Source organism: Asterias amurensis, chromosome 19, assembly GCF_032118995.1.
Source record: "Asterias amurensis chromosome 19, ASM3211899v1".
NCBI lineage: Eukaryota > Metazoa > Echinodermata > Asteroidea > Forcipulatida > Asteriidae > Asterias > Asterias amurensis.
In genome coordinates, this window is record NC_092666.1 from 2,886,243 (window position 1) to 2,908,517 (window position 22,275).

Sequence of the window (22,275 nt, forward strand, 5' to 3'; positions counted from 1 at the left end):
ATAACATAGTTCTTTATTGTTTGTGATGATGATTTTTGCATTATTTTTCCACTAGCCCGTCGGGCTTTCAAACTGGAAAAATGAGTAGCCCGGCTGTAAATCTGGTAGTCCCGGGCTAGCGGGCTAGTGGCAATTTCGACCCCTGGCTTAGGTGAGTCGCGGCTGTTGTTTTTCAACTACTATACTCAGTTAATTGTGCCGCCACGACTAACTACAAAAATAGTCGCGACTACACACTGAAGGCCTGCAACAAAGAAAGCATGTAACACAACAAAAGTCGCTTTTAACATGTAATTTGACTTTTGAAACGCCAGGCCTCCGGTCATTATCACTCAGTAAAGACCCGGCTTACATATCGTGGTGATTGGCTAAAACTAAACAGTAACTAATAAATAATAAACTGCTAGCTTGGAGATTTGAATACATGAAAAATTGAAGTCGAGCCAGTAAGTGGCAAGGAGGAACAGGTGACCTGCACCTCTACAAAACCATCAGTCATGTCAATTAAACATTTATCAAAGTTAAATACTCCGCACTTCAAGAAAACTACTTTATAGTACAGGCACATGTACGTGTGTACACTTTACCCATGTAGCCAAATGTAAAAAACAGCTGTTGTGCATTGAGAATGCAGATTAGATCAATGTACATTTTATTGTGTATTGACATGATCGTTGACACTGTATTGTTGACATGAGAACAGGAAGGAAGTTTCAGGGTCCAGCGTACAAAGATTTTTAAAGCTAAATTTCAGCTTTTAAAGTGGATGGTAGGCGAGGCCTACTACACTTTCGGTACAGGATCTTGGATTTGCCAAGTACACTATTTTTAGGCCTAAAACTGCTATTCACACGACAGCATTTTAACTGGGGTCCCTTGCTTAATTTTAGCATGGTTGTTAAATGTTGCAATGTTTGACAAGAGAACTTGGACAGTAGAAACAAATTGTTGTCCTTTCACATGACATGAGGTGAGGTACATTTTATATAGTTTTAAAACCATGCTACAATTTAGCAAGGGACCCTTCCTAAATTGCTTTTGTGTGGAAGGAGCTTATTGCTACACTGTAAATCAATCATCAGTGTACCCTTTGACACCTGGGGTCGATTTCACAAAGAGTTCACAAAGAGTCCTAACTTAGGACTAGTCCTAGGAGATATACAAATTGCATGGATAGTCCTAAGTTAGGACGAGTAACTGGTCCTAACTCGAGATAAGACTAGTCCTAACTCTTTGTGAAATCCACCCCAGGGCAATAAGGATGTGTTTTTCTAAAGGACTCAAATGTCATAACTGTGATTCAAATCCTAACCCTGATAACTCGACAAACAGAACCTGAGTCTAACGCACTGGACACTTTTGGTAATTGCTCAAAGTGATTAGCATAAAAACTTACTTGGTAACGAGTAAGAGTGAGATTTTTTGTGACGTCACACGCTCAAAAAGCGCTCTCACTGGGGTCAAAAAGCGCCCGCATAAGGTCAAAGGAGGCAAATGATTGGACGATAGCTGTTCTTTGTGCGTGAAAACATGCACGTCAGTGTGGTGTTTCGCGTTATGCAAGGGGTCTAATGGAGAGCTGTTGATACGTGTAGTATACAGTGAGCAAGTTCGAGTGTGCACCATTTTGACTCGAACCCAGGCTGGTCAACCATTAATTGGTTGACTACTGTGGTCGAACATTTGGGACCTGCCTCAAGCCCATGGTTTCTTTACGGGTCCCAACAGCATGTTTCCTTTTTAAACTGCAAAGTGCAGAGGGGAACCAGTGACACATAGTGAAAAGGCGGAAGGTTGACTAGACTTCCAGGGCCCAATTTCATGGCCCTGCTTACCGTAAGCACAGAATCAGTGCTTACGGAAGCAGGGAATTCTGTGCTTACGGCAAGCGTATTTTACGGGTTAGCGGCAAATGTTGGCTTCTGCGCGTGCGTACTTCACATTACTAGGCATTCTACGCTTACAAGGCTAGCACAAAAATGGGGCACTTGCACGTAAGGCGGGGATCGTGTTTATAAGCGCAGAATTCGGCAGTAAGCAGAGCCTTGAAATTGAGCCTCGATGAGTCATTCGACTGAGTGCGTCACTGCGCATACGTTGCTGGTCAGTGGTCAATCACGGGTCAAGTAAATGTGCCCAGGCCTGATACTTCACGGAGGCAACGAAGGCGATTGCCTCAGTGTCCCCTGGTCATTGCCTTGGTGCCCTTGAAATGCTCCAGACCAAATTTGCAATTTCATCATAGGGTGCCCTTTACCAAGAAGAAAATGCCTTGGTGCCCTTGCCCTTTCAAAAACGAAGCATACAGCCCTGTGTGCCCTCTGGAACTTGCTCAATATTGTAAGAAAAGGCTCCCTCTGAAGTAACGTAGTTTTTGAGACAGAGCCAGTGACTTTGATCAATTATCACTTTGTACACTACATGTACACGTGTACCCCCTCAATCTCCAATTGTACATTTTGCACACTGAATTTGTAAACGCATAGGCCTACGTAATATCACAGATTTCCTGTGTCCATATTGCAAACTCTGATGCACGACATTGAGCCATTATTAATCAACGGTGTGAACGACCGACCCTGGTCTTTTCATCCGGATTCTTTACAAAATGTGAACAAATTAAATATCAAGGATACATAGTCATAGGCATTGACCTTGACTATTTATAGCTAATTTTCATTGGGGAAAGGTCAATGATGTAAAAGCATGACTGGTGTAATACAATTATCAGTGCTGTTTAAATAGAGAAAGACTCTACATCTAGGGTTGAAACATCTGGCCATAAAGGCAGAGTAAAAAAAATAAACATGTTTAGCGTCCCCATCTGCTTCCTTTTTAGAGGCCGCCTGCTATTTTTCTTTTTTTGGTCTTTAAAGGATTTTGGTACTTTTAGTAACACAAAACACAATGTCCACAGTTTTATAAACTTCACCGTTTGAAATAAATGACTTAGAAAGCTTCCCTTTAAATATTACTTGCTGAGGTGAGCTGTAGTTTTTGAGAAATGAGTAAAACAATCTCACGAAAATACGTTTTATGCTAAAATTATAGTGTGTGACTTGTTTTACCTATTTCTCAACAACTACAGCACCACATTAAAGTAATATTTTAAGGGAAGCTTTCTACCATCATTATCTTCAAAACCATGAAAGTTTAAATAAAAATCTGTGGACATTGTGTTGTGTCCTACAAAAACTACCCAGACCAATTTTTTTTTTTTTTTTTAACAGAAAAAGAGATATTTTAACGATCTCAGCAAAAATTCTCAATACCTTGTTTGTTTGTTGAACAGTAGAAAAAAAAATGTGGATATTTAAAATTTTAAAAAGAATGGCGGCCATCTTGAAAATAACAACTCAAATGCCCTTCCTCCTTACTTTTTTTTGGGAAACCGGCACGCTAAACATGTTTCATTTTTTTTACTTTTCCTAACTATTTTGCAATTCACCATGTTCACTTATCACTACATGGAAAGCAGGTGGCCTTGCCACCTCAATTGGAAATATAGTCACCATACTGTCAGTCCCATACACATTGTAATTGGGAGGTGCCAGCCCCAAGTGTGGGGTGTCATGGCCGAGCGGATAAGAGCGTCGGACACGAGTTCTGGTGGTTAAGTCATCGGGATGTGGGTTCAAATCCCTGTCGTGACACTTGTATCGTTGAGCAAGACACTTAACCATTGCTTCGCTCCACACGGGTAAAATTTGTATAAAAAAATGTACCTGTGAGGGCAGATGGCCATTTTTATTTTGCAATGGGCTTTCATTGGAAAATCTTTAAGTCAATGAGAAACTTTTGAAGGGGCACCAAGGCCATGACCAGGGGCAACAGAGGCAATGACCTCCATGGTCTGCTTGTAATTCCAGGGGCCGATTTCACTAAGATCTAAGATTGATCGTAACTGCAAATCAATCGTAGTTGCTAAGTAAAGTGTGATGTCACAATACAAATTACTGTGGTGATACTGAAAATTTGTCTTGCGATGAATATTATTGCTTTGCGAAATCGGCCCCCAGGCCTGCAAATGTATGCCATGACTGAAATTTTACACTGGACCACATGCCCTAGGGCAGTGATTTTGCAAAAAGTACTGGGATTTCACAGGCCATTCCATTTTGTATCAGGCACTCTTCAAAATCTAAAAGTCAGCGAGAAACTTTATTGTGAAGGGGCATCAATGCCAAGACCACAGACAACAGAGGCCATGCCTCTGTTGCCTTTGTCTATGTACATCCAGGCTAACAATGTACTGTATGTCTCGATTTTGAAAGGGTAAGGGCGCCAAGTCTTTTTTTCTTGGTACATGTATGCAGAATTTAAGGGCACCCTATGAGGTAATTGTAAATTTCTACTGTACGCTCCAAGGCAATTACCAGGGGCATGGCGACAATTACATGTATTGCCTTAAATGTTGCCTTGGTGAAATGCATGTTTACGTAGGCTAGGCCTATAAGATTGGAATACATGTAGGCAGTGTACAAAGTGATCATTGATGGCGCGTGTAAGTATGAGATTTGGCACCAGGGCTTAGTTACACTGCTGGGCTAAGGTCAATGGTCATGATGATTTTAGTGTATCCATTTTTTTTATCACTGGGTGGTCTTGCTTTTTTTCTCAATTTGATATCTTGATTTATTATTAATGATGTTCAATTGTTATCTTTGATTCTCGTTCAACTCTGTTTAGTTTCAAAGTTCGACAATTGGTACTATGTTCTTGTGATTGATTTAGCTTTCGTGCGTTACAACTTTGGCAGCACTGGCTGTTACATGTAACTCCCCATAGAGCTGAGATGGTTTGCAATGAGCCCTCTATGACCAACTTTGGCAGCACTGGCTGTTACATGTACATGTACATGTACATGTAACCAGGGTTGTAGCTAGACCAATTTTAGTGGTGGGCAATATGTCAAATTTTGTTAGAAGTCTACCGAGGGCAAGGGGATTAACAAAATTATTCATGTTTACCGTAATTATGGGGCCAATATTGCTGAAGTGGGGCCAATGTTCCCAAACTGTTCGTGTTATGGGGCCATGCAATAAGTTGAATAGGCTTTTGATTGTGACATTTGATTCTCCTCATCATTATCTGTGTCTCAGATCAATGCAAAGTGGTCCAAAAAAAATTGAAATCTGTGCTGGGGGCAGCATAATGTATTTTTCTCAGAGTGCTGGGCAAAAATTGTGAGTCCTGGGCAGGCCCGCCCAGCACCGCCCACCGTGGCTACAACACTGCATGTAACTCCCCAGGGAGCTGAGATGGCGCAATGAGCCCTCTATGAACAAGGGGTAAAAATGTGTGCGAGGGCCATGAGCATCACTGAGTGATGGTTTTGAGCGACTACATGTAGGCCTGATACGAAGCTCTTGTACTATTTTTTATTATTAGCAGAACTGAAAGGAACAGTTTCAGACTCAAAGTCAACATCGTCATGTTTTGTTACATTGCACGTACTACACAATAAGCCTTTTTGAGATACATGGCGGACACAATGCTACAACACTGTAAAGTTGTGGTAAATTTGTGGGTATTGACCATAGAAATAAAACGTATGTTATTCAGTGAAGTGCGTATTTTAGGCGACGCGGCGTTTACACGTAAACCTAATGACCACCAACATGGTGAGCGTGGCATCAGTCGCGGCGTGTGACGCGCGCGTATCCTGTCCGCCATACCTCAAAAAGGCTTAATGAGGTTTATTCAATTGAAAAACACAAGACAGCGACACAATGTAGACTTGTTTGGTTTTGAGTCTACTGGCCCCATCCTATCACTGGCCTTGGTTCTGTGGTCCAGTGTAAAACTCGAGCCCTATGACTGCCATGGCCACTACACTGTCCTAACGTAACCGACTATGTATTGCACAACAGGGGTCCGGATTTCTAATCTATTTTTAACAGTTTGCACAAGATTTCTATCTGAAAATCCATTCTCTCTATCAGACCATTTTTATAATCCTGTTTGACTAAACTGTACTGTACTGTACTATAAAATACCATGGTGGAAGGAATACATTGTACATAATGTCATTGGCCTCTCTCACAGTACACACAAGTACATAGTACCAGCAGTGACCTTCCTGTCCTTATGTTAGCTTGGTGATGTAAATTTCTATCACATTTCAAGGAGCACTCAAGGTACAGTAGTCATACATACATTTTTGTAGGGGTAGTAACTAAGTGTAAACTGAGTTCATTTTGTGTTTTTAAAATCACAACAGCATTGCTTGGAGCAAGACTAACCTTGTGCTTGCGGACCATTGTTAATTTAAAAAGTCCTGATCGCATTCATCAAGGAAAGTTTCCTTCAAAATTGAACTTTTCTGTTGACTTATTTGTAGTTTTCTTTGCTTCTCTCTGTTTAGATCAAAGCCCAACTCAAAAGGCACCCTTCTCGCCAACCCGCTCCGTCAAACCGTTCCCTAAGCACACACCGAGCAAAATGGACAAGACCTACGAGGAGCTCGCCAAGACTGTCTTCCGCAACAGCCGCTATGATGAGTCCCGCTGCCCCAACTATGAGTTCCCAGATGAGATCCCCATTGAGAACATGCAAGAGAAGAAAACGGCAGTCGAAAAACAAATTAGTTACGCCAGGTAAAGAAGACTAGTCAACTTTTGTTGTAATTTATTTTGTATGTAAGTCGCCAGACACATAACATGCATAAGGTAGGAAAGCCACTTCAAGGTGTGGGCTACAATCAACTATTTTTTTCTAGGGGCCGTTGCCACCTACTCCTCTACGGATGTAACGTAAGCTTGGGTATCATCCATCAGAATCCTGCTCCAGAGCAGAAAGCACTACATGTACCTCCCCATTTTTTACAAAGCAATACACATAAACTATTTATACTGTAGATCAAAAACTTTTTTTTTTGCTCAAGTTTATTAAGCCTGGAAAAAGTTTACAGCGTTCACCAGTAGGCTTGTACAACACAAAGTAAGTTCTATGACGTTCCACTTTCCCAGAGACCCTTAAATTTAAGAAGTTCGAGAAAAATTTGATTTTTCTCTGAAACTACTCTCAAGGGGGTCTTTTCTAACAATGTTTAATAACATCAGCAGTTCGCCAAGGGTGCTCCAAGTAAGTTTTGTGAGGTCATTTAACCAGGGGAGTAATTACGAAAGGTCTGCACATGTACATTAACATGTACATGTACCTTCCCTTTAAAACCTTCAGGATTTCTAGCTACAAGACACATTGCATAAAAAAAACTCTCTCATTCTATTTTTACATGCATTTTAGAGCCTAATATAGCAAAAGGATTTCACGAAATAGTACGTTTTTGTATAATTTCCTTGAATGGCTTTATAGGGCTCAGTGTGGTAGGTTTCTATTCTTAAAATCGTTGTACGAAATTCACAAAAGTTACATTATTTTGGTAACAGTTGGTGTTTTTTAAAACATGTACATTATAAGCATTCAAAGTTTGAAACTAAATTTAGCTTTTGACATTTCTTTAGAAAAAAGAGCTCATACATGTATGATCACACATTTTCAAGGTTCTTAATCATGCTTCGTCCTTCATACATTTTTTATGTTTTTAAACATAAGTACATGTATTCACAGTCTGAAACTAAATTTAGCTTTTGACATTTCTAAAGAAAGTGTAGCTCACACATTCACACATTTTCAAAGACTTCTGAAACTCTGATGTTTCAGTCCTCTAAAAATGATCCAAGGTGCCCCTTACCCCTAAAAACAAACAATTATTACGACTTTAATTTGTTTAAAGGCCTTCTTAATAAGAGAATCAATGTGTGGTGAAGAGGTTTTCAACTAGTGGTTGAATCCCAACAAGGCCTGGTTCTTGATAATTTTACTGAGACGAAGGTGACTTGAAAGTTGAATTTACAATGTAATGTAAACAAAATGAAAACAGGGCCCAATTTCATGGCTCTGCTTACCGTAAGCACAGAATCGGCGCTTACGGAAGCAGGGAATTCTGTGCTTACGGCAAGCGTATTTCACGGGTTAGCTGCGAATTTTGGCTTCTGCGCATGCGTACTCCACGTTGCTAGGCATTCTACGCTTACAAGGCTAGCACAGAAAATCGGCGCTTGCATGTAAGCGGGGAATCGTGATCGTAAGCACAGAATTCGGCGGTAAGCAGAGCCATGAAATTGGGCCCAGTTGTTTTCTCTTACCCACCCCCTGCAAAGGACGGGTATGGAAACAGAGTGTTGATTTGTTTGTTGTACATGAACCTGGATTCTAATTTTGGACAAAAACAAAACAATTGGATTTCCAATAAACCGTAAGACCACCCAGGCCCTTGGTGAAACCATTCATATCTGACTTAGGGGGCAGTGCCGTTACCTAATTAGTACACTTATAATGTAGCTCCTATAGGGGAAATCACATCAACGGATTAGTCTTAAGGCTTCAACAATGACAATGTAGTTTCATAATGCAGGTTAGGTTTTCTTTTCGCCCTCTGTGGCGTGTCAGGGCCGAGTGGATAAAGCCCGGGTCATACTTCATGCAAATGCGAATGCAAATTATGCGAAGCAAATTATGCGAAGCAAATTTAGCGTCACAAAGTTCCGCTCTTTTCGCAGGGATATTTGCAAGTGAGTTGAGCAGAGTTGAACTGCTGCGAATTATTCGTTGCGAATTTGTGACGTCAACATCTTGGCATTGCAGGAAGTATGAACCGGGCTTAGGAGCACTGGGGTGGATTTCACTAGTCCTAGGCAATGCTAAGAGATAGGACTGGTCCTAAGTTAGGACCAGTAACTCATCCTAACTTAGGACTGGTCCTTTCTCTTAGCATTGCCTAGGACTAGTCCTACGTTAGGACTACCTTTGTGAAATTCACCCCTGGATTCAAACTCTGGTGTTTATGATCGGCAGAGTTTTGGGTTCGAGTCCCAGTCGTGACACCTGTGTCCTTCAAAAAGCAAGGCACTTAACCATGATGCTTTATCCCTCGAGTGGGACATAAAGCCGTTGTCCCGTGTGTTGTGTAGTGCACATTAAAGAACCCAGTGCACTTATCGGGAAGGGGTTTGCCCCGGTGTTCCTGGTTTGATTGGCATCATTGCCCCACAGTCCCTTGTGAACCAATGGTGTTGTGTGTAAAAGGAGTACGTCTCATCAAATGAGTACCACACACCTTGCAGGAAAATACTTGAATGTTAAAGATGCAAGGGACTTGAGCATCACTGAGTGGCGGATGCTACAACGATATAAGAAGCCACTAAATATTATTATAATTTTTATTATTTTGGAACTCCTTGCCTTGTGCTTGTTTCCCTCCATCCTACCTTCTTAACTGTTTTAAAATAAGAGGACTATCAATTCCTACCTTCAGCTCTCCTTATTTTGATCTTAAATGTTTTCTTCTAATCTTTATTTTTTGTTTTGACTCGTATCCCCATACCAAAATTGGTGCTTTGTTTGGCGCGAATTTGCAGAAATACATCTAAAGTTTGTTGATGCCATCAATATAATGAGTAAGAACAAATTGCTAAATATAGAGACAGCTATTTATGATCGATGTTTGTTTTGGTTTTCTACCATTGTTTCGTTTCTCCCCCCCCCCCCCCCTCCGTTGCATTTTCTGTCAAGGTTTCTATGATTACGTATGTCTTGTTGGGCCGTCGTACATGATAAAGAAGTGTTTAGTAATTATGAATTTACTTATTAGTAGAGTCAGTGTGGGGTGCGCATCTGTTCAAGGCTTGTGTACCATGTGTCTCGGCTTTTTGTTGTTGGGGATCGTTAATATTGTGCTGTCAGAATCACAAGGCTTCATCATTTGCTTGAGTACAGTGGTTTCTTTGTTCAGTCCGAGATTCAATTATGGACTACGATTTTTCGTGCAGAGTTAAGTACATGTAAGTTCTAAAATTGCTTCTTCTTTTTTTAAACGTTAGTTCTTCAGATGTTACATTATGTGATTTAGAATGATAAATTAGATTGTTGATGTTATTATATATGGGTGTCATAATAATAAAGTAAGGCCGTGTCCGAAACGGCGACTTCAGCTACAGCTACGGCTAGATCGCGCGCGTCTGCTATTCTTCAACACTAGTAGACGCGCTGATCTAGACGTAGCTTTAGCCGAAGTCGTCGTTTCGGACACGGCCTTAGGTTCTTTTAGTGCTTTATCACATCCCTAAGGGAGTACCAAAGTGCTTGGTATTTTTTCCCTGCAATGTAATGTATGTATGTGGAGCTACGTTTTAAAGTAAAGACCTAATCCTTTAAAAGCACAAGCACCCTTGGTTTACCAGGGCCTGCGCAATATGCTGCCGATCAAACCAGGAACACCTTCTCTTTTCGATAAGTGCACCGGGTTCTTAAACGTGCGGTACAAAACATGAGACAAACGACCTTCTACCAATCCGAAGGCTGGCATGCGTTGCATGGATGGCTTGTGCGTGAAAACCCGCCTCTCACCAATGTGACTCGGGTTTGATACCCGGCTAAGGCCTCATGTGAATGTGTGAAAAGAGTTGTACAACAAGGGTTTTTCACCATGCCCTCTGGTTTTCTCAGTTTTCCTCCCTCTGGAAAAATCACACACTTGTCATCTTTGCCTGTGCTCCGTGGTCATTGGGTTGATGTTGCTGGCTACCAGTACATGTGCATGCCTTTGTATCGAACACGTTGTAGCCGCGTCCTATACAGGCAGCTTCTCAGCTCCAAGTAAGGATGATTAGGCTCCCAAATTATTATAATATAAACATTTTGCAATCTAGTCAGGTTTGTGGTGACACTGTACTCTGAACATTGTAGGATTTAAAACTTTGCATGGTGAGTACAATCTAGCATTGTTTGCAGTAACACCACTTTGTACATGAGTAGGATTTAAAACTTTACATGGTGAGTACAATCTAGCATTTATAAATACCTCGGAGAGTTTCGCTATTCCTATTGGTGGAGAGCGCGTCACGTGGGTGTGTACTTTGTTTATGACCAGTAAAAAGTGTTGAAACATGGGCGTGATATGCGAGCTTGCACCTGTGCTTATGTATAAACAGTTTCTTCATTCCTATTGGTCGAGAGCAACTGCCGGGACAGTTGTGCCACATCACGCGATACGCGCGACGCGCACAGCATTCCCTTATAAGGAGTTGTTTACCCGAGGGCGGCGGAGGGCCTTACCATTTCATAGCTGGAGGTATTTATGAATAGGACTTGAAACTTTGGATGGCAGAGATTAAATTTTGTGTACATTATGTGTAGTGTACAGTAAAGAGGATTGAAACATGATGCTTGTGAATAGAGTTTAATCTAATGAATGAACAGTTCAATTGTCTGCTACTTTTCAAACGAAATGCTAATTGTGAAAAGAGTGCTTGCTTAAAAAATAGCCAACTTTGTTTGTTATCAATTGTTTTTTTGCTCAGCTTTTTTAACCATGCAGTTTGATTGTATACTAGAATTATGATCAAGTACACGTGTACCAGCAATGCTTAGCAACCCTGGTTTTTGCTTGTCAAGGCTGTTGTGTCACTGAAGTGGGCTTTTAAAAGAGAGGATATTTTGAATAATATTTAGAAAAATTAAACATTCCTGATATCAACCCCTTAGTTCAAAATCTACAGTGTATAAAAAGAGCACTTTAAAAATGCTTTTTTAATATAGCGATGGTTTGTATTGTTTCCTTTTTTTTTATCAGCGTTTTCCTAACTGTTTGACTGATTATTAATGTGTTTGACACTAACCATGTTGCATAATGTTTGGTCATGGAGACTTCTGAAATATTAACACTGTTAAAGGGAGAGTTTTGAATGAAGACTAATCTGGGAACTTCATATTAATTAAATCAATGTTGCAATGCTCTGTGGATACCTCACATAGTCTTCTCTCAAGATGTTAACATCAAATTCTTGGACTGTTCTTTAAAAGAGCACATTTAAAGGAACTTCTTCAAGCCTTTGTTATATTTTTGCATTGATTTATTTCATTCTTGCCAGTTTTTTTTAAATTTCATATTACATCCAATGGACAACAGTTCCTTTAAACTCTGTCTCTAAACAGTTGTCATGCAAAATAATGACAAATATTAAAAAGGAAAGAGCTGATTGCAAACTGGGCCAAAAGTTAAAAGTCTGTAAGCACAAAACAAATGCTAAGCAGAAAGAATTTTGACCCACAATGCCTATGTCTCAGATTATTGCTACCCTTAGACGATTTAATGGGAGACTTTGAAACGCTAGGTGGCAGCAGACTTACCAGGTTAACTGCCATAGTTTATGTAGTACTGAGCATGTGCACATTCCTGAGAACAATGGATTTTACCTGGTAAGTCTGCTGCCACCAAGAGTCCCAAAAGTCTCCCATTAGTGTCAAGATGCCATCGTGTGGCCAGATTGTCTAGCTCCTTCAGGGGCTGCAAGGACCCCACAACGGAATACTTTACATATGAAAAAGGGGAATAACAAAATAACCATAGCTGGACCCACAAACTGTTTCCTTTGTTTGTTCTCAGTGATAGCGGCCTGTGCAAAGTGTCTGTCCTCAAGGACAACTCCTGCTTTTGTGTTTTTTGTTTTTACACAAGAAAAAGGGAAAATACACCTGCAGCATTTTGTCTCGTTTTTCTTCTCGGTGTAACTGCAGGCTTGATAATCCTCCTACTTTAGTCTGATTTCTGATTTGATTTTACCCTCGGGGAAAAATCAGGGAAACGGTGCTTAAAGGCAGTGGACACTAAATTGGTATTTACTCAAAATAATTAGTAAAACCTTACTTGGTAACAAGTAATGGGTAGCTGCTGATAGTATAAAACATTATGAGAAACGGCTCCCTCTGAAGTAATGTAGTTTTTGAGAAAGAAGTAATTTTCCATGAATTTGATTTCGAGACCTCAGAATTAGATTTTGAGGTCTCAAAATCAATCATCTGAAAGCACACAACTCCGTGTGACAAGGGTGTTTTTTTCTTTCATTATTATCTCGCAACTTTGAAGTCCAATTGAGCTCTTATTTACACAGGTTTGTTATTTTATGCAGATACACCAAGTGAGAAGACTGGTCTTTGACAATTACCAAAAGTGTCCAGTGTCTTTAAATAGCGTGATGAAAAGAAAACAACCTACACCAAGAACAAGTATTGTTCAGCGCTAGTGCGCAAACTTTATTTTTCCTACTTTTTCCCAAGGTTTAAGTAATGCCTCGACTCTGAACATTTCACTTTCAGCCTGAATTTGAAAATTATTTTGAGGAGCTGTGTCCATAAAATGATGCAAAAATTCATGAGTGTGTTTTACTAACATGTGTGCCACTTTCTTCTTTTCTTCCTTTTCCTCCCCTCCCCCCTATGCCCCCTCCCCTCCTCCTTTACTCTCACAATCACCCCTTTTTCATAATGGCTTCATTCATCTTGACCTTTCACCTGCGGTGACCTCTTGTGTGTTTGTTGTGGGCGCAACAAATGCGTAGTGCAAAAGCGCATCAACACGGCGATAAAATTACAAATTCCCGTCATCATCCCGACAGCCATTTGAGAGCCAGCGAAATCACAGAGTGAGTTTTTTGTTTCCCTGTTGGATTCATTTTGATGTTAAAAAAAAACAAAGTTGGTGTAGTAATTTGCACGTTTTTCATTGTGAATTTCAGTGGTTGTAAGAAAGGCGGACAGATTTCAATTTTGACTCTTGAATTTTCTCAGAATAAGTCAGTTCTTGTTCTGTTGTCCCACTATTTTTCACATGCCACAAAACCTTGCTTTCAGCTTTTGTTTTTTTGTATTTTTGCTTGCTCAAAAGTTCAAGTTTATTCTTCTTCTTGACATTTTGTCCTGTGATTTTAAATTGCATTTTACCATCTAACCCTTATATACTCAAACAGTGGGGAAAACTATGGACGAAATTATTTCAGCACAAACCTCTTTTTTGTATCACTTTTGCTCTATAATTTCTTTCTGAGTATGTTTGAATTTTTTTGTTTTACTTTATCTGCAAAGGTTACAGTGTACTGACACACATGACTGAGGAGGCCAGAAAGCTTCTGACTTTTATTTTACCAAATAAGTTTACAATCAACATTGTATGATCTGTGTGTCACGTTATTTTGTTCAGAAGTTATACATGTAGAATCCAAGTAATTGACCTTATGCATTGATGTCATCATGCCGCCATCTTGGAGGTCAAATGATGATGCAACAATGGCAAACACACATCTATGCAGGTGCAGTGCGCAGGTTGGACCAATGTGAGCAATCTTCTTTTGACCTTTAGACGACGGCACCCTACTCAAATGACGTCATGTGCATAAGGTCTATTATAAGCAGGATTAGTGGCAGAAGTGGGATCATCGCTTTCATGCCATTACACCCGTGTTCCTATTCTAAGGGCACACTACTCTATAACTTTGTGATCTTAAGTTTAATTACAGGTGTAAGCACACGTACGGCACTTACATAAAGTACGTCAAGAAATTTCAACCGTCACAGGCCTGGATTTTCATCTTCGAGAGGACAAGGCCATTTATTTTTTGACAAGACACCTGTATTAGGCAGACGAGTGAAGCAGACACAAAAACTTCTTAATCGTTTGTGATGACAAATACTTGATGTAGACTTTCTGCTGTAAGCACAGGAAATATTTGCTTACCACCAGGGACCAATTTCATAGAGCTGCTTATCGGCCGATAATGTGCTTACTGTTCGCTGATAGCTGTAAGCACATGAAAAGGCATCTTAACCTTTCAGTGCTTACTGCACAAACAATTATTGACGTCTCAATCCAATCTATGGTGACAAGCTATTTTCTTGCTTACCTGTGAAATATGCTTAAACCTAATAGCAAATTTAATTTTTCTGGTACAGTAAGCACAAAAATTTGCTTACCATTAAAGGCAGTGGACACTTGTGGTATTTACTCAAAGTAATTATTAGCATTAAACCTTACTTAGTAGCGAGTAATGGGGAACTGTTGATAGCATAAAACATTGTGAGAAACGGCTCCCTTTGAAGTGACGTAGTTTTAGAGAAAGAAGTTATTTTACACAAATTTGATTTTGAGGTCTCGAAATCAAGCATTTGAAAGCACACAACTTAGTGTGACAAGGGTGTTTTTTCTTTCATTATTATCTTGCAACTTCGACAGCCAATAGAGCTCAAATGTTCACAGGTTTGTTATTTTATATGCATATTATGTTGAGATCCACCAAGTGAGAAGACTGGTCTTTGACAATTACCAATAGTGTCTAGTGCCTTTAAGCAGTGCTTTGAAATTGGGCCTGGAAAATAGCAGAGATCAGAAAGGACAAAGGCAAAGGTTTGTCTCTAACACTGGTCTCTAATTGTTTACAGAGCTAGATCTAGGACCATAGAGACTTCGATGGCAGTATCAGACGATGAAGACTCTTTACTTGATGAAAGCGCAGAGGGAAGAGGTGCCAGTGAAACCACCACCCAACTAGGACTAGACTTCCAGCGTGTGTCTATCAGCGGAGATGATACAAGTGGGGTAAGAGACAAATCATCAATCAGTCAATCTTTCACTATATCACGCAGACAACTATTTTCTGTAATATAGAATTTGCCACCCTCTCAAAATCCTGATTTTTAAGGATTCCCTTTTATTTATAATCGATTTAGAAGAACAAGATTTCACAATTGAAAAGCACAAAATAGTTAATGGCCTGACGTTTTTGACCCTAGCAGGGTCTTTCTGGAAGGCTAAATGACAACACAACAAACATGAACAGGTAACCAACACCGCGTTTACACTTGATCCTCCTACAAGGATCCAAGGAGGATCAGATGCCGGAAGCGAGATCAACCAGTTCACGATAGCACATGACTCAATACATACAATCCCCCATGTACATTACACAGCGTTGGCAGGCTACAGACAATGATAGTTACAATTCCTTGTTTTGCTTTTTTTTTATGCCCTGCGTTCACACTTGTTTTTTGATCTCCTTTGCGGGATCTGATCTCCCTTCGATCTCGCAATAAGGGGAGATCAAAAAGGAGGATCTGATCCTGATCCTGAACGCATTCACACTAGCCGGTGATCTCCCTTTGATTTCCCTTTCGAGATCAGATCCTCCTTTGATCCTCCTAGCAGGATCAAGTGTGAACTCAGTGTTAGTGAAACATAAGCAGTGAAGTGGAGATACATGTACATGAATAGGGTTAGAAAGCATACAGGGGAACAGCAAGGGGTATAAACAATGAACAGGGAGACAAAAGGGTGGGGGTTGAAGGGAAGGGACTGGCTTTGGGAGGGGGAATATCTGTTGAGGAAAAAGGAGACCGCAAACTAGCCGTTGTTTAAAAGCACAACGACAGTGGCAATTTTTATGTACAGGAACTAAATTGCATCCCGGGACATAGCCACCACAAATTTACACTCTCCATTCTCGCCTGTCTTGCACTCTTCGGTGTTCCAGGTAGAATGTGCTGCTTATGACGGTGTCTTTTTCCCATCTCTTCCGAGGCCTACCCTGCTAATTTTTCCAGTTACTGTTTCAAGTAGGATGCATTATAAGTGGATTTGTAATGGATTTTTGGCTGGTAACCTGTTTCTGCTTGGCAAGATTTTGATATTAAAGGAAGTCGTTGCCTTGGATCGGGTCCAGTTGGTCTTTGAAAAGCGTTTGTAACCATTTGTTATAAAATAGATATGATTAGAAAGATATTTTAAAAGTAGAATATAATGATCCACACAAGTATCACTCGAAATTGCGTGGTTTTCCTTTCACCTTGTCAACAAACATGGTCAGCCATTTGTGGGAGTCAAATTTTGGACTCCCATAAATGGCTGATCGTGTTAGTTTGCAAAGTAAAAGGAAAACCACGCAATTTCGAGGCAAATGTGTGTGGATCATTGTATTCTACTTTTAAAACATCTTTCTAACCATATGCATTTCATAACAAATGGTTACAAACGCTTTTCAAAGACCAACTTGACCGATCCAAGGCAACGTGTTCCTTTAAAAACATCAAATAATTAACCACATTATTAAAATTATGAAAACTACAGCTGTATTTAAAAATCGATTTGAACTCTCCAGGTGCCACCCCAGGACCTCTATGACGCTTCAAGATCTCTCATAGACGCCCTAAATGTTCGCGAGAAATACATGAAGCTGGCATTGCAGTCGTTTCCACGAACAGCCGCGTCATTCCTGCGCAAGATTGACGGGAAGCCAATGGACGATAGTCATATGTCAAGTCCAGTATTCGATGCAGAAAGTAAGTCCTGTAACTTCTGTAACATTTTAACAGGATGAAATGATGACTTTGGGAAAGACTTACACCCGCTTCAGACAGGCACTTCAGAGTTGCGCGAACCAAGTACATGAAAGGGGTGTCGTCTGAACAGTTTGGAGCGACTGGTCGCGCTAGAAGTCGAAAGATCTACTGTTGCAGTTGTTTGGAACGACTCTGGAGCGCCTTGGTTTCAGACTGCGATCTTGTAATGGGCCCAACCAATTCAAATGTTTTGTTTTATGTAAGCTCGCCCGTCTGTAACCAACGTTTACTTTGGTCGACCTAGAGTCTCTCCTAGTCTATTTGGTTCGGCGCGACTCTAACGCGCCTGTCTGAATCTGGTGTTAGACTCTTTCTTTGATCGGCAGCTAGCAACTGGTTTAAATCCCTTCTGAAAAATAGTTGTCAAACAAAAATGTTAAGATTGCGCGGCCACAAAGTTTTCAGAATGGGAAAGAGGGTGCTATTGTGATCTGTTTTATGAGGGTTGTCATTTCCCAAAAAATGAGGTAACAAGTAATGTGTCCATATGATCAATTAATCACCCCCAAAAAATGGTGCATGAAAAGGTAAAGAGGAACTCTATGGTCAAGTTCAGTTTTGCTCTTTTATTCGGTTGATTTTGAATGCAATTAAACATTGAAAGTCACTGTGCCAAGTTGTGTATGCTAGGCTGTTCTGGCTTGATGTTGTGTTTTTGAAAGACGCGAGCACAAAGGCATTTGTTCCTTGTTAATTAAAGGGCACTTCTGTGAGGGAATTGTAAAGGGAATTTAAGGGACACCAAGGCAACGATCATTGCCTCTCAGCTGCCTGCGTGAAGTATCAGGCCTAGCAGTTATCTCTTTTTTTCCCAAAAGAAAAAATTGTCAGAGTTACGTCTTGTGGTCGTTGTAATTGGAAATTCTGATCTTTAAGAGGGCAGGGCCATTTTCATTTTTCAAAGGGCACTTCCGAGCGGGAAATCTTAAAGTGTATGAGAAACTTTTAAAGGGCCAACAAGCTCAGCGGTAGTAAAGTTAATAATGAGAAGTCCCCTCGATCCTCTACTGCTAAAAAGTAGTCGTTCCGGCCGATTTTCAACCTTCCATCCGGGTACATGTAGTTAAAAAGCAGTCCAGTTCTTTTCAGAACTAATAAGCCTCCCAAAGTCCAAAGATCTACTCTGCGGTAGCAGATTATAAAAGAAGACAAATTCTCAAAAGAATGTAATCTACCTGACCACAAACCAAATATATTTTGATACCTCACCATGCAATGCCTCAAATCCAATATAAGCTTTAGTGTTGTTGCAATTTTTTTATAACAGTGAGCTTTCTATGTATATAAATTAGTTATTGTCTACCTGTTAATCCCCTGTTGAAGAAAATTGATAATAACAATAATAATATCAAAGTCTTACATTATTAAAGCACTTATCTACCAACAAGGCTCAAGGCCCTTAGTATACATGTATACAATTAAACAGAAAGAGAGGTTATTAAAAGTTATGAATTCTGAGACCCAACGTTGTGTATAATACTCTGCTGCTTGCTGAAAAATTGGTGGCATGGCCGCAATTAGTTCTTAACCAGTATGTTATTTGTAACAGGTGTGATCCCAGATATGGCTGATGGAAGCTCTGGCAGTATGTATTTTGTTTGATAAATTTGACAATTTTTTTCTGATTGATTGATTGATTAACGATTGATTGTTTTATTGATCGGCTTATTTGATTGAATTGCTGATTGATTTTTTCAAACATGTGTTCAATTTGACCTTCAGCTGTTCAGTTAAGTTTGCTGATAACACATGATTTCGATTTGATATGTACAATTATTGACTGGCTGATATATTGGTTGATTAACTGATTTGATTAACGACTGATTGCGTTATTGATCAGCTGCTGGTTGAATAACTTATTGATTGACCATTGATCATCAATTGATTAATAAGTTGATTAGTTATGAGATTTTTGATTGATCATCAAACAACATGTTCAGTTTGAAACATTGACTGATAAATTGATTGACTAACTGATTGACTGATTAACAAATAATTGTTTATCGACCAATCTGTTAAATGACTGATTGATAAATTGACTATTAGTTGAATAGTTATCAGCTATTGATTAATCAAACATGTACAGTTTGAAGTATTGACTGGCTGATACATTTTAAGCTGAATGATTGATTGATTGATTGATCGATCGATTTAATTATTGATCAATAAATCACCAGATGGAAGAACCGTACATGTAGTCCTACCTGATAATCAATCAATTCAGTGTTTTATATTGATCAATCAGTCTACATAACTAAGCAACAGCTGCAGTTTTTTATTAACACTTCGCTGTGAAATTATAAAATCACCTGTTTTTGCTTCTTCTAAATGGCTTCTGTAAAGATTTGCTGTGGCTGAAAGCTCTCGGGAAAAATTCTTAAAGGGTTTGGGTACTTAAATGTACCACACAAAACACAAACGTCCACAGATTTACATTAAACTTACACAGTTTAAAGATAATGACGGTAAACATTGTTTTGGCATTTACAATTGATTTATGCAAAAATTTGACCACTAATGAAGCTAAAATTTCTACAGGTAAATATAATTACATAGGCCTACATCTTCATTCACCGTGAGTCGAGTAGAGATTCTTGTAATATGCTTGATCTACACAAGCAAGACAAGTTATCAACCCTTTTAATAATAATAATAATAATAATAATAATAGTGGCAATTTATATTGGGCCATGTCTGTCTAAAAGACACTCCTGGCGCAGGAGAGATGCTGAAGCCAGATTGCAAAGAGTATAGTTAAGCACAAAAATAAGTTTTCAAATGGGTTTTGGAGCTGGAATAGGTATAGATTTTTATCGGAGTTTAGGGTTTTTAAGCTTTATAAATTGTTGATATTCCCACAAGGTGCAGACTGCTCCATTATTTTACTACTTTCAAAGTTTGCTTTCAAGCTGCTCTGGCTCATTGCTCATTCACGATCATTTCACCGTGTTTTTTAATGGTTTTGATTGATTTTTATCAGTTACATACGTTTTGAAGGTTGGGTCATACTTAAACTTTGATAATGAACCCCCCAAAAAAAACAAAAAAAGGGGGGGGGGGAGGGGGAATAATAGTAACAATAAAACATAAATAAATAAACAATTAAAATTAAAATAAAATAAAATTATAACTAATTCAAATAATGATAGGGTACAATGAGTTCAATTAAAAATAATAAAATCCCAATCCATAAATAAATAAGTAGATGACTTAATAAAAAACAAAGTGATTTGTATCCAAAAACTTGTTGTAGACCCATGTAGTTTTGAAATTGGATTTAAAAGTTGATGTTTTGCTGTGTTTTAAGGCTGTTTATGATTGAGCAGTTTTTTGCTGTTGCTATGGCTATCGTTTTGATTTTAATTGTATCATTCCAGCCCTTGTCACTGGGCATGCTTAATGTTCTAGAAATGTCTTACTCTAAAGTGGACATCATGGGTTCACATCCCACCCAAGTAGCCTGTTTTTTGCTGTTGCACCAAGGCATTTTCTTCTTGGTAAAGGGCTCCCGCACCCTTAATGAGAAAATTGTTAATTTCTACTAGAGCATTCCAAGGGCACCAAGGCAATGACCAGGGGGCACGGAGGCAACCTACTTTATTGCCTCCGTGAAGAATCAGCTTTCTTTCATACAGTTTAAAAAGTACCTATTTGCGCTACATGCTTCTTTTCATCATCCTCTTTCTTGCTGAGCTGTATATTCCTTCATCAATAATACTATTGCCTCCTCTACCTCCCTGTAGACCATCCCATCCACCCGCCAACCATGGTCGGTGACCCCTTCGCGTGTGACATGCCAGAACCCATCCAGTGTGAGTTTAAGATGATTAAGGGCCTCATCCACGTCTACGAGACCAAAGAGGACGCCGAGAACGACAAGCCGGTAGATTTGCCATATGTTGACAAGTCGACATTCCTAGCTGATTCTAACAAGCTGATGGCACTCATCGCAAACGGTCCGATGTGAGTAATAATTTATAATAATAATAATGATAATAGAGTCTTCTTATCCAGCGCTCAGGTCCGTCATGCAGTGACCCTCATGGCACTTCAACATTATTACCCCTGGTCACTGGGCCTTACATGTAGTTCATTATTCCAGTGACAGATGACCTGGGGGAATCACATTTTAAACCGTGGTCATGATGGAGGTTTAGCTGACCGGTTTACTACATTTATAATATTGGCAAAAAGAATGTAGAAAGCATTATGGGAACATTCCATTAGAGAAAGGGGCCAGAATAACACATCCTTTTCATCTGTACCAACTCACACCTGTTATCTCCATCGCAAATGGTCTGATGTGAGTTCATACACTGCTAAAAATGGTATTCTTGAAACAAGAAAAAACAATCTTATTTTGAGAATATATTTCTTGTGTCACTCCCTCGAAAACGAAGACCATTTTTAGCAGTGTAGTCGAAGTTGCTTTTGTTATAATAATAGACCGTTTTTATATAGCGCTTTTCACGCCCAAGGGGTGTCTCAAAGCGCTTCCGACATTATTACCCCTGGTCACTGGGCCTTAAATCATTCCTTAAACCATCTCAGCTCCCTCGGGAGTATTTCTGTGTACTGAGTATTTCTGTGTACTTTTCTTTTTCTCTTCAGCAAATCTTTTTCATATCGGAGGCTGTCCTATTTGTCTTCACGATTTCATCTTCACAGTCTTCTAAACGAGATGAAAGAATTAGCCGCACAGAAGTCCGTTCCACACCGGGACTTCTACAATATTAGGAAGGTAGGCTGAAAACTAAGAAGATAATTAATAATAATAATAATAATAATAATGTCAAAGTCTTCTAAAGATATATATTATTGCAGTGATGAATTCTGAGACCCAATTATTGAGCACCTTCTAAGGGTTTACATACTGTACAAGGTGCTACGGCGCATACAGCAGCCACAGCCAGGAACACCGGGGCGAACCCCTTCTCTTTTTGATAAGTGCACTGGGTTCTTTTACATGTGTTACACAACACATGGGACCAACGGCTTTACGTCCCATCCGAAGGACGAAACAATGGTTAAGTGTCTTGTTTAAGGACA

At 39.6% G+C, this 22,275-nt stretch overlaps 1 protein-coding gene across 6 annotated transcripts in view; it reads left to right on the plus strand.

Moving 5' to 3' along the window:
• LOC139951873 (AMP deaminase 2-like) overlaps positions 1 to 22,275 on the plus strand; it is a 38,334-nt gene that overhangs the window by 4,544 nt on the left and 11,515 nt on the right. For 3 of the 6 annotated variants that reach the window (XM_071950947.1, XM_071950952.1, XM_071950950.1), the window contains 7 exons: positions 6,368 to 6,599; positions 13,401 to 13,484; positions 15,274 to 15,430; positions 16,986 to 17,166; positions 18,776 to 18,811; positions 20,970 to 21,189; positions 21,838 to 21,967. In XM_071950947.1, coding sequence (XP_071807048.1) covers positions 6,368 to 6,599; positions 13,401 to 13,484; positions 15,274 to 15,430; positions 16,986 to 17,166; positions 18,776 to 18,811; positions 20,970 to 21,189; positions 21,838 to 21,967 — 1,040 coding nt within the window. Of the gene's footprint in view, positions 1 to 6,067; positions 6,141 to 6,367; positions 6,600 to 13,400; positions 13,485 to 15,273; positions 15,431 to 16,985; positions 17,167 to 18,775; positions 18,812 to 20,969; positions 21,190 to 21,837; positions 21,968 to 22,275 lie in introns of those variants that run through there. The other 3 variants (XM_071950951.1, XM_071950948.1, XM_071950949.1) reach the window with 3 other exon arrangements.